Source organism: Mus caroli, chromosome 7 (assembly GCF_900094665.2).
Source record: "Mus caroli chromosome 7, CAROLI_EIJ_v1.1, whole genome shotgun sequence".
NCBI lineage: Eukaryota > Metazoa > Chordata > Mammalia > Rodentia > Muridae > Mus > Mus caroli.
Window position 1 is genome coordinate 105,275,692 of NC_034576.1, and position 12,743 is coordinate 105,288,434.

At 42.2% G+C, this 12,743-nt stretch overlaps 1 protein-coding gene across 1 annotated transcript; it reads left to right on the top strand.

Annotated features, from left to right (window-relative positions):
• The first annotated feature begins 9,300 nt into the window (after window positions 1-9,300).
• LOC110299513 (olfactory receptor 51G2-like) lies at window positions 9,301-10,326 on the top strand. Its single transcript, XM_021169229.1, has one exon. It carries the CDS (start codon window positions 9,323-9,325, stop codon window positions 10,271-10,273), a length of 951 nt encoding a protein of 316 aa, XP_021024888.1. The 5' UTR covers window positions 9,301-9,322; the 3' UTR covers window positions 10,274-10,326.
• Window positions 10,327-12,743: the final 2,417 nt, after the last annotated feature.

Here is a 12,743-nt window from a genome sequence, read left to right on the forward strand (position 1 = left end):
GAGGCTTGACAGGCCACCAAAGACGGCACTCAACTTTTTGTGGGTAATTCAAAGGTGTGTGTGTGTAAAGTTTATAAGTCCTTTCCTAAGAGCTTCATACTACATTCTAATTTATTTAATTTTTAAAAGCCTCAGTAGTTTTTAAGTTTTTCTTTAAGCTCATGAATTCGCCTGGAAAAACTTTGAAGGGATAGGGAAGAATTGAAGGAAAGGGAATGGGGTATGTAGTTGATCAAACATAGTATATGCATGTAGGAAATTCACAAGCAATAAACAAGAAAAAAATCACACAAAGTTTGCATTTTAAAAGAAAGTGTGGAAAGTCATTTTATAAAGTAAAGATCTCTGAAAGAAACAAGACTATTGAGTGTTGAGAAAAAAAAAACCAAGATTTATTTTATTTGTGGGGTGTATGCATGCCTGCGTGTGTGTGGGCAAGTACCCATGGAAACCAGAAGAGGATGTTGGGTGCCTTGAAGCTGAAGTTATTAGGCAGTTGTGCTGCCAGATGTGAGTGCTGAGAACAAAACTCTGGTCCTCTGGAAGAACACTGTCTCCTAGCCCCATACATCCTAATTTAATCATAATAATTAACAGTCCTATGAATAATTACGATCCAATCATCACCTACAAGATACAAATAAAGACCAAACATCAAGGAAGTCACCTTGTTGTAATCACACATTTGGTGACAGATCTAGAAATAAATATCCTTGAAGTTTTCCACTACCTCATGCTTGGCAGACAATCTCCAAGGACGTTATGGAGAGAAAGTTTGCTTCATGATGTACGTTCACTTTCAAGCACTGTCATTTCCTAAGCAGCACCTTGGGGTTAAGTGGAGAACCTTATTTCCTCCTCTCTTGCAAGTTTCCCAGGGCTAAAGCACTGATGTTTGTTTCTGGCTACTCTGTTTCCTTTTTGGCAGAATCCATCAAGACTCTGTGCTGATGCTTTCTGTGTGTAGGCGTTCTTCAACGTCCCTTCGCCAGAAGGACAGAGTGTGCCTCAGTCTTTAGTTATCTGCTTGCTTCCATCTGTCACTGTAATTCATGGGGTTGGGTCTTCTGGAAAAATAGCCACTTCATATGAGGTATCTGAGCATCCTCCTGCAAGAAATCAGCAGGTACGGAAGCATTTGCCTGATACTTCCCACCAAGTCTCAGAGCTGCCTGACCAAGAGCTCAGGGACCCCAGTGAGGCCAGCTGCGTAAATCTCTTGGCTTTGCATCTGGTTCCCAGCAGACCTGTTATGTCTCTACTTCTAACAGGAAGATTATAAAGTGCTGGACTTCATGGGCAGAACAAGAGATGCTTCTTACTAACACAGGAACAGATGAGAGGAGACACAGGCTCTGGAGCTGTGGTGAGTGAACCGATGAGGTGTTACGTCTGGACTGAGGGCAGTGGGTACCAGGGCCTTGCTCCATCTGCCTGCATCATCGTTTCTGATACTGAGCAGAACGAAATCCATCTAGGGCAGCCACCTTCCCTCTGAGTCAGTCAGCCTGAGACATGATAGTGACTGAATGGAAGGCCTTTGCCAATCTTTCCTTTTATAACATATGGGGTTCAGTTCCATGAGGCCTTCTTTAAATCTGACTTTGTTAGGTGATTGGAACCAAGGACCATCATGAAAAGATGAGGGACTCAGGATGAAGGGAAACCGTGTTCTTCAATTTTCAACTACCTGCTTAAATCTGGGGAAAGCTCTAGGTGTGTGGGTGGTTCCTCAGGACTCGCTGCAGTGACTGCTTCAGGCCCAGTCAGAATCTCATAGGTGTTCTTCAGCCTGTTGTGGGGCAAAGATAGTGACAACATAGAATCTGCCTCAGTCTTAGGTTCAGCTGCTTGACTAAACTTCCATTTAAATGTCAATTTCTGACAAGTCTGAGCAGGGCATCTGATAGGCCTTCTTCAACTAAGCTAATTCTGTCTGAGGAGGCTGTCAGCCATGTGATGACTGGTCACATTAACACTTACGTTGTGTGTATGAGTGTTTTGCCTGCCTGTGTGTATGTACACTGAATGTACTCTCAAAGGGTTGTGATCAGTCATGTGGATTGGGTAATGAGTGTTCTTAATCACTCAGCCAATTCTTCAGCCCCTTGAGTGTGCACTTGGAATCCTATGTTGCCTGCCTAGAAAGTAATATACATTATATGCCAACATGTTCCAACCTCTGACATGCCACTGTGAAATGTATGCCTTTAATAGAAACTACATATCATCCATACTACCAAAGACACTCAAGGAAGTGAAAGGGAGATGACATTTGCAGAGAGCTCAGATGTCCTTAGATTTATCTGTGTTAACACAGGAAGGAAGAGCCCAATGCGCTGACTGTGAAATAGTTATAGCTGCTTATGAATTACACAAGAGGCTTTTGTGTCAGTTTGTCTCTCTTTCCATTCTCCATCTTTCCTTCCTTCCTTTCTTATTTCCTTCTTTCCTCTCTATAATTTATGTGTCTGTATCTATTACACCTTAATATTAGATACATTCTGGACCTATTCTATTCTAGACTTTAACCTCACGAGTTAAATATAAAATTGTAGTTGTTTTAGCAAAGACAACACCTATATGGTGAGAATTTGAAGGTCAACTGTTTAAAACATTTAAAGAGACTTCATATAAGTCAGAATAAAAAATATAGAAGGGTCTGATTTATTTAAAAACCGGATTTTTCCTATATATAAATCATGAGTTAATAAACAAATGCATGTTTTAAAAGATCCTGCAGTTTCCATCCTTTCACTGGCCCGCATTACACCTCCACTGACAGCATCAGATCTGAGTCTGTAATCAGTTCTCAGCCACAGACTCTGAGGGTCCCAGCCTGAAGGGGTGTAGGGGAGGAGGTATAGAGCAGGTCACCTCCTCACTCACCCTCTCTACCACTTAGTAAAAGCTCAGCCAGCCCATAAGCAGAGTTGATGGAAGAGTGTGGTTTTTTCCAGACCCTGCGTGCTGTCTGTGACTCCCTTGTCACAGGTACCTGGCAGAGGCAGTTTATGCCAAGCTTATCTCTGAACAGTGTACATTTTATCTATTATATTATATTATATTATATTATATTATATTATATTATATTATATTATATTTTTATCTATTATATTACCTAAGACTCATCAATATCATGACTCGAGGAAAACTGGATTCTCGGCTCATCCCAGACTCTGCTAGGCTTAGGATTCAGTGTTACAGCCTATTTTTTTCTGTGTCTTTCTTTTTGGCCCTAGGACCCAGCTGGCAAAGCCAGAGGCTTAAATCCTCACATTCCCTTGAGAGTGTTGGTGAGTGATGCTTGGTTGCCATAGAAACCTTCTTGGGGTCTCCAACTTTCTCTAAGCTGGGCCATTTCTTTTCAAAAACTTATAGTTAAGCTACTGGGGATAGACTTCTTCTTCTTCTCCTTTTTTTTTTTTTTTAGACTTCTTTGATTAACAAAATAAAATAGACTTTAGGCTATTTATGATCTTCTTGACCCTGGATAAGTAAAATGGTAAAAGGGCAGAGAATATAATTTATTTTTTTCCATCTCCAGAATTGACTCTGTCATTGGTTTTCTACCTATCTACCCAGCCTTCTATCCATATATCATTACTGGTTTTATTTATTCCTCACCCTTTACACATTTCTCTCCCTAACCCCAGCCCTTCCACATCTAGTTCAATCAAGTTTGTTATTTGCTCTCTCAGGATATTACTGAACATCTTCTCCCTAAGCCTTAACTGGGTAACGAAATTCACATGGTTTGCAGCCCAGGATGATTATGAAGCACGGGAATTCCATTGGGTTTAGGCTGTTGAAATATGAGTGTACTCAGGACTGCTACATCTAAGAGGTCAAGAGGAGGTAGGGGTGACAGATGAGGAGCACTCTCAAATCTGTAACTTTGGGTCGACCTTTTAGCAACAGACCTTTTCAGCACTAATCATGTTAATAGGCACTAATAGGTAATAGAAGAAGCATTATAACACAGCACTGAAGCAGCCTCTGGAATCAGACTGTCTCGACTTCTATTCTGGCCATACACTTCTTAACTTCATGAACTTAGGCAACTTGGTAGGACAGTTTTCCTATGTGCAAAATAGGAATAATTTTTATCACTTCAAAATAGTTAGTCCTCAATAATTAAGTAATTATTATTCATTATTATTATTTTTTGAGATCAGGGCTCACTGCATAGCTTGGACTGGCCTCAAACTTACAATCTTCCCATCCCAGCCTCCAGTGCACTGAGATTGCAGGTGGGTTTCAGCACTGGAACATGTATGAAGTATGTGTGTGGTAGCCATTTCCGTGTTCAGGCACTAAGCACTGTTTTAAACCACATACATATAAAGTGTGTGTGTGTGTGTGTATGCTATAACAAGAGATAATTATTTTAAAAAGATTTGGGGAGGGACATGCTGAATGACAGGCACATGAGCATTGATGTAAAATTGTATTGTTTCTTCTGCTTGCCTTTAATGAGCCGTGGACAGGAGTTTTCATCTCTTAGATTGTTTTTTCATTGTTAGGAAGGAGAAAATGCCATTCAAAAGCTTTAGAAAGTGGGAGACTTCCTGAGATGCTGCCTATAAAATCCTAGTCTAGGACACGGTTAACATTACACTTTCATCAGTGCCTTTATTGGGTAAAACAGTGTGCAGTTTCCAATGTTCATAACCATTCTGTGATGTCAGTAATAGTCCTTTATTACACAAAAGGACATAATGACAGTTCAGGCTGAGAAACACAACTTCTAAAGTCTACACTCAATGGACTGAAGTATAGATGGCAGCCCTTGTAGGTGTGCACTGTGGCCCTGACTGGGGAGCTGCTCATATTTATGTATAGTACATAATTATTTCCATGTATGGTTTGACTTGCTGGACAGAACACCTTAGGCAGAGCACACAGGCATGCACTCAGTGGGGAGACTGTAGGATTCAGACAGGCAAAATGGCACCTGATATATGAGCCCTTCTTTATTCTCTTTACTCTGACACTTCTCCAATAAGATGTGAGAGAGAGAGAGAGAGAGAGAGAGAGAGAGAGAGAGAGAGAGAGAGAGAGAAAAGCAAGGGTAAAGAGAGAATGACGGGAGTTTTTACACTGTCTAAGGGTTTATATGTCTGGGTTTTCATTACTTAAGAGTGTTCTCAAACTTTCTTTCTTTATTTAAAAAAGCATTTAAAGGCACATCTTCATTGAAATTTAGTGTAACCTAAAATATGGCATTGATGGAAATTCAAAGCAAAAAGAATACCCTGATGTCTACAAAGCAATTTATTGAATTTTATTATAGCATATGGTTTTTAATAACCAAATAAAATATAATAAGATAAAACAAAAACCATCACCTTGAAGTTGGACAAGGCAAACCAGCAGAAGGAAAAAGGCTACAAGAGCAGGCACAAAAGTCAGAGACCCACTTGTTCACACATTCAGGAGTCTCATAAAGTCCTAGAGTGAAAGGGACCAGGAACAGACCTGTGCAGGCCCCGTGCTTGCTGCTAAAGTCTGGGGGTTCATATGAGCTTTTCTCAGTTCATTTAGATGGTCTTGTTTTCCTGGTGCCCTCCATCCCTCTTGGCTCCTATACTCCTTCTGCCTTGTATTCTATGGGTTTCCTGAACTCTGAGGTTCCCAGACTTTCACTGAACAAGAAGATGAACTGACAAGATGAGGGAAGCTCTGTGTGTCAGATACATGTCGTTGTCTATGCTCACAATGGAAAAGCCATCTAGCAAAGAGAATGAGAAAACTGCAAGCACATGCAGCAGTGTGGATGTGTCATAGACAAAAAAAAATTACACAGACAGGTGCATACTGTAGGAACACAATTACATAAAGTTCCAAGATTTATAACATTCATCTTTGGTGTCATAAATCAGGATAGTGGGAGGATGGGAATCATTGAAGGAGTCGTAGGACTTGGAGATTCTGAAACTATTTAGTTTCTTATTTAAAAATGTAATATGTGTGTGTGTGTGTGTGAGAGAGAGAGAGAGAGACAGAGAGAGAGAGAGAGAGAGAGAGAGAGACAGAGAGAGAGAGAGACAGAGACAGAGACAGAGAGAGCTAGTCAGACAAACAGACACACACACATACAGAGCATGCTATGGCACAACTGTAGATATCAGAGGATAACTTTGTGGAGATTATTTTTCTCTTCCACCTTTACATGGGCTCTGGGGAGTAAATTCAGGCTTGTCCAGGAAGCACCTTTCCCCTCTGAGCCATCTTGCTGGCCTTCACTATTTGGTTACATAGATATATTCACTTTGTGGAAATTCATTAGGTTTTGCATTTTTGATATGCGGACTTGTCCCCAAGAAAGATATTTTTTAAATGACCAAACATAGCAAATGTGATGAGCAAAAGGATATCTTAATAATTCATGACACTTAGGAGAAAGGGGATTAAAAAGATTAGAGATGTAAGTGGGCAACGTCTCTCCTTTGGACTCTATGGAGCTTTTGCTTAGATCTGCTCCTCTGTGCATCAGGGAAATATTGATGCTCGTTACACAAAGCCAGAGTTGCTCAAAACAAAGTCGCTAAAAGCCGAATACCAACCTTGTCTTCTCTCTCTCTCTCTCTCTCTCTCTCTCTCTCTCTCTCTCTCTCTCCCCCTCTCTCTCCATTTACTTATTCATTTATTTTTTCCTGGCTGTATATGTAATGATTTACATATTCACACTGAACTTTTCATAAATATCTGGAGCCAAACTCAATTGGAAATTTGAAAACAAACTGGAATACACAAGGACTGGAGAGAGTGGGACAAAGGAGCCGCTTTGTTACTCAGAGAAATAATGGCTTGACGGTTAGTCTTGTTGGATCTAAGACAGGAGACAGACCAAAGATTAGTTGATTAGGAGAATCTGCTCTAGAGAGAAAGGGCAGGTTTTTTGAGTGTTTAACGGATAAAACAAAAGTAAGGAGACAGGAACCCATAGGAAATGGAGTGTGGTTTGGGGGAGGGATGGAGGGATTAGTGTTTTGTTCATTCCATCCCCGAAACAGCCCAGTGTGCTTGCTTAGTGGACAAGGGAAGGTCGGTTGTGTTGTGAGGAGAGAAGCTGGGAGAAGGTGATGTGTGAGTTTGTGAGATCAGGAGCGCTCACACCTGTCAGTCTGGGTTCTTTGGCAGAGGTTTATTCATCCTGAGATTCTGGAAGCTTCTGTTGCTTTGCCTGACATCTCTGTTAGCCTCAGCACTCTGTTCCCAGCTAAGGAGAACTTCAAATTAGTTGACTCCATATAACAGCTTTTGTAGAAAGAGGACTGAAAAGGGGCTCTTTAGGAGAAAACTGCTCTTTAGGTGAGTCTATACCCAGAGCCCTATCTTTTAAAATTTTTTTATTGGATATTTTCTTCATTTACATTTCAAATGCTATCCCCAAAGTCCCCTATGCTCCAGCCCCCCCTCCTGCCCTGCTATCCTACTCACTCACTTCTACTTCTTGGCCGTGGCATTCCCCTGTACTGGGGCATATAAAGTTTGCTAGACAAAGGGTCCTCTCTTCCCAAAGATGGCCAACTAGGCCATCTTCTGCTACATATGCATCTAGAGACATGAGTTCTGGGGTTACTGATTAGTTCATATTGTTGTTCCACCTATAGGGTTGCAGATCCCTTCAGCTCTTGGGTACTTTTTCTAGCTCCTACATTGGGGGCCCTGTGTTCCATCCTGTAGATGACTGTGAGCATCCATTTCTGTATTTGCCAGGCACTGACAAAGCCTCACAGGAGACAGATATATCAGGGTCCTTTCAGCAAAATCTTGCTGGAGTATGCAATAGTGTCTGCGTTTGGTGGCTGATTATGGGATGGACCCCCGGGTGGGGAAGTCTCTGGATGGTCCATCCTTTCGTCTTAGCTCTAAACTTTGTCTCTGCAACTCCTTCCATGGATATTTTATTCCCCATTCTAGGGAGGAATGGGGTATCCACGAGTTGGTCTTCCTTCTTGATTTTCTTGTTTTGGAAGTTGTATCTTGGGTATTCTAGGTTTTTGGGCTAATATCCACTTATCAGTGAGTGCATATCATGTGATTTTTGTGATTGGGTTACCTCACTCAGGATGATATCCTCCAGATACATCCATTTGCCCAAGAATTTCATAAATTCATTGTTTTAAATAGCTGAGCAGTAGCCCTATCTTGATGGTAGAGTCAGAAGCACACACGAAAGCTTTAATTAGAGCATGAGGTGGGCACAGGACTGGGGAAACACTGGTAAAAATGAATGCATTTGGCATCTTTGCACATTGTTTATCAGACTCTGAGGAAACCTTGACCATTTCTTTGAAGCCAACTCAATTTCTCTGGACATTTGTCACCAGTGTAAACACTGGAAGAGGCTATTTTGACCACTATACATTGCATGTATGCACTGAAATATCACACGGGTACCCATAGATGTGTGCAATTATTGAATGTTAACCAAAAATTTAAAAATATTCAAAATGTTAGGTATCTGATTTGATTATTATATAATGTATATACTAATTGGCACAAAGAACTTCATGCATTTGAACAAATATCAGCAATCAAAAACAAAATGTAAGTAAGCAAAGGGCCTATTTTCTTTCCCTAACGCATTTCTCAGAAAGAAATGCAGAAATTGCACATAACAGCATCAGACAAGCGAGGAAGCAGCCCCCTAAGGGATGCTTCTGCACACACCATGGTGGACTGCCCTTTCAGGCACATTTGATAGCAGATATCAGACAGGAAACCCTCCTCTAAAAAAATGCATGCCATATGTTCTGTTTGTATTGTTATCCTAAAGCTAAGAACAATATTTAAGACACTTGGTGTGTATGTGTGTGTGTGTGTGTGTGTGTGTGTGTGTGTGTGTGTGTGTGTGTTCATGTGGCAGATATAAGATTCTTTCCCTTTGCTGTGTAGGTTCCAGGGGTCGAACTTAGGCTTCAGGCTTGGCAGAAGACACTTTTACCAGTTGAGCCATCTTGCCAGGCCCTCTCTCATTCTGTTTCTTTGGAGAATTTTTTTCTTCTCAATATGTAGTCTAAGAAGGCTCTCTGGAAGATTAGGCTTTAGGTTTCTTTTCACTTAGGTGAAAGAAGGACGTGGCTCAGGCCCAAGGGAAGGTGGCTGCTGATTGGCTAAAAAGTAGGCAGTTAGCAGTAATCAGAGATTGACTCAGAAAATGGATCCAACCACAAGTGTATTCAGAGAAGCAAGCACTCCTAGGAGAGGGATGTTTTTAATGGCTATGAGTCAGCTCTTCGCGTCTAGCTCCGTGACCACACGAATGAATGTCTCCTTCTCGTAGGGTGGACAGTTTCCTCCTGGAGTCATTATGTTTTGCAATACCAGCACTCCTGGCCACTCCACCTTCCTCCTCACTGGCTTTCCAGGCCTGGAGGCCTCCCATCACTGGGTTTCCATTCCCATCAACCTCATCTGTGTGGTTTCCATCCTGGGCAACAGCATTATCCTCTTCCTGATCCGCACAGATCCAGCCTTACATGAGCCCATGTTCATCTTCCTGTCCATGCTAGCAGCCTCTGATCTGGGCCTCTGTGCCTCTACCTTCCCCACCATGGTGCGGCTCTTCTGGCTGGGTACTCGGGAGCTGCCCTTCGATTTCTGTGCAGCACAGATGTTTTTCATCCACGCCTTCACCTATGTGGAATCTGGTGTGCTATTGGCCATGGCTTTTGATCGCTTCATTGCTATCCGGGACCCTCTGCATTATGCCACCATCCTGCCTCACTCAGCAGTGGCCAAAGTCGGGGCTGCGGTTCTGGTGAGGGCCATCCTGCTCAACCTTCCCGGACCCATCCTTCTGCGGCGTCTGGTCTTTCCTCAGATCAGTACCCTCTCCCATTGCTACTGTCTGCACTGCGACCTCGTGGGACTGGCTTGCTCAGACACCCGCATCAACAGCCTGGTTGGCCTGGTTTCCATCCTCCTCTCACTAGGCCTAGACTCCTCCCTCATCATGCTGTCCTATGCTCTGATCCTACGGACTGTGCTGGGCATTGCATCACCCGGGGAAAGGCTCAAGGCACTCAATACGTGTGTCTCACACCTCTGCATCGTTCTCATCTTTTATTTGCCCAAGTTGGGGCTGTCCGTGCTGCACCGAGTGGAGAAACACAGCTACCCAGCTCTGGCAGTGCTCATGGCTAACCTGCACTTCTTGGTGCCACCCTTCATGAACCCTGTGGTCTACTGCATCAAGTCGAAGCAGATCCGTCAGGGCTTCTTAAGGCGTTTCCAGCAGAAGAGGGTTGATATTTCCTAAGACGGAAGGATCCAGAAATATATGACCTCAGAGGACCACTATGAATCTGGGGGAGAGGAAGGTGTAGAGAATGAGTCAACTTTTGAGGCCTTTGAATGCTTTGTCTTAACTGTTGAGCTCCTTGTGGGACCCTCCTGACCTCTATAGTTAAAGACTTCAGACGCTGAGCATGTTGGAGCACCGCAGTGATAATCCTTTTCTTGTTTTATTAAACCAGAGGTGAACTAGGTGAACTACCCTAGAGTCATACATGCTGCAACAGCTCACCCAGGCTGCTAATCTGCTTTTACTATCAATCTGTTCTAATGTCATTTCTGTTACTGTAATAAAATACCCAGACAAAAAGCAACATGGAAGGGAAGGCTGTATTTGGTTTACAAAGAGTCTGCTATTGGATGCAAGTCAACACAGGAACTTGAAGTATCATAACTGTAGACAAGAGCAGAGAGGAAAAAACCACATGGATTGTAGCCTGCTTGTACTTAGCCAGTCCCTTCCACTCTTATACAGCCCAGGATCTCTTGCCCAGGGAATGGTGCCACCCAGTGTGGACTGGGTCATTTAACAAACAAGACAATGCTCTACAGGCATGCACGCAGACCAATTTGATCTAGGAAGTACCTCAATGGAGACTCCCTTCTCAGATGATTCTAGATTGTGTCAAATAGACAGTTAAAACTAATTGTACATGGTCTATACAGGCATCTCTTCTTCCTAGATTCCTCTTTGCATTTCATGTGTAAGTAAGGAACACCTGAGGTAAGCTGTGTTTATATGTCTTCCCCAAACTTTTGTTTTAACTGGCTCCGAGAAATAGCTATCAATTGCCAATAGCTCCTCAGCTAGGGGTGGAAATTTGTGCCCACCTCCCATCTCCATGGTGAGATTTTATCTGGCCTAAGCCTGCTGAGATCTTTTGCACTCCTCCCCAGGTGCTGTCAGTCCACATGAGACTGACTACCCTGCTGTGTCTGGGAAACATTGTTTTCTTATTGTCACCCATGGTCTCTGTGATTAACTCAGACACCCACAACTTGTCAAGGAGTAGAAAGTCAGAGACTCCGTATGTTCAGCCTTAAATGGAACATCTATAATATCACATCATCTCCTCTCACAGCTCAGGGGTCCTTGTAGAAGAGATGATGCAAATATTGTGAGGGCCAGAGGCAGCTGTTGGAAGACAGAGAGTCCATCTTTTGAAGGCCATGGCCTTTGGTAGGTCAAGTACATGCTAATGAATGGCTGCATACCCACAAATATATGAGAATCATAAATTGGAGTCAATTTTTTTAAAATGAGGACACAAAGTTGAGAAAGTAAGGGTCTGGTCATTAGGTATCTGAATGCCTTAAATTTAATGAGGGAAAACTCCACATTTAGTAATGTCATATATCCCCTGTACTTCATAAATCTGAGGTAGTGACCTTGCCTACTGTCTGCCAACAACTTCTTCACACCAAGATCAAATGTTCAATTTAATTACCCTTCCCCAGACCCCAAACTCTAGGAATCCCTAGGAACCTCCCATAGGTTTGAGAGCAGATCTGAGAGTTGTCTAACTCCCCATCACTTTACACAAACACCATTTCACAACACAGTTGAGCTTAAGTAGAATGTTGACACATGCTTTAGAAGTATTTATAAGAATGACGTTTAAACCTTGCCTAGTATAGGAGGCTTGAATTGATGTTTTCTTTTTATGGAGGAAGAAAACTGCTACAACCCAGAACTGGGGGAGGAGAGACTCGATTTCTTATTGTTTTTATAGTCTTCCTGAAAGGTGTGGTGGTGGTGGTCTCTCTCTCTCTCTCTCTCTCTCTCTCTCTCTCTCTCTGCATATATATGCATATGTAGGCTAGAGAACAACATTGGCTGTCATTCCTCTATGTACTTTGTTGACTGAATTATTTTCCTGGTCCCTGAGCTCCTGTTTTTAAAGGTTTGTAGATTTTTTCATACAAGGCCCTGTCTATATTGCCCCTCCTATACTTCTTCACCTCTTCTGTAGGTATTTATAAAGCATTGATTATAATTTACTGTTGCACTTGTTGAGAGGTGGAATTTTACATTGAGAAAAATCTTATCATTTTCAACTTACTCTACATTTTGTTGTTGTATAAAGATTCAACATGATATTGAATGGATACAAATTTTCCCAAGTGAAGATTTTTCTTGTCATTAGGTTTTCTGGTCATTAGGTATCTGAATGCCTTAAATTTAAAGAGGGAAAACTCCACATTTAGTAATATTCTTCAAGACTTTGTCCTTTAAGAAAGCATTGTGCCTAGATTAAATTTCTGTTTCTCCCAAACTGCCAACCCTGTCAGGAGTCACTTGTAAAGATGTTACAAGCTTAGCTTTTGTCTCCCACCCTTCCTTCTTCATTTCCTCCTCTTCCTCTTTCTCTTCTATTTCCACCCCTCCCCCTCCTCCTCTGTTTCCCCCTCTTCCTTCATTTATTATGACAAGT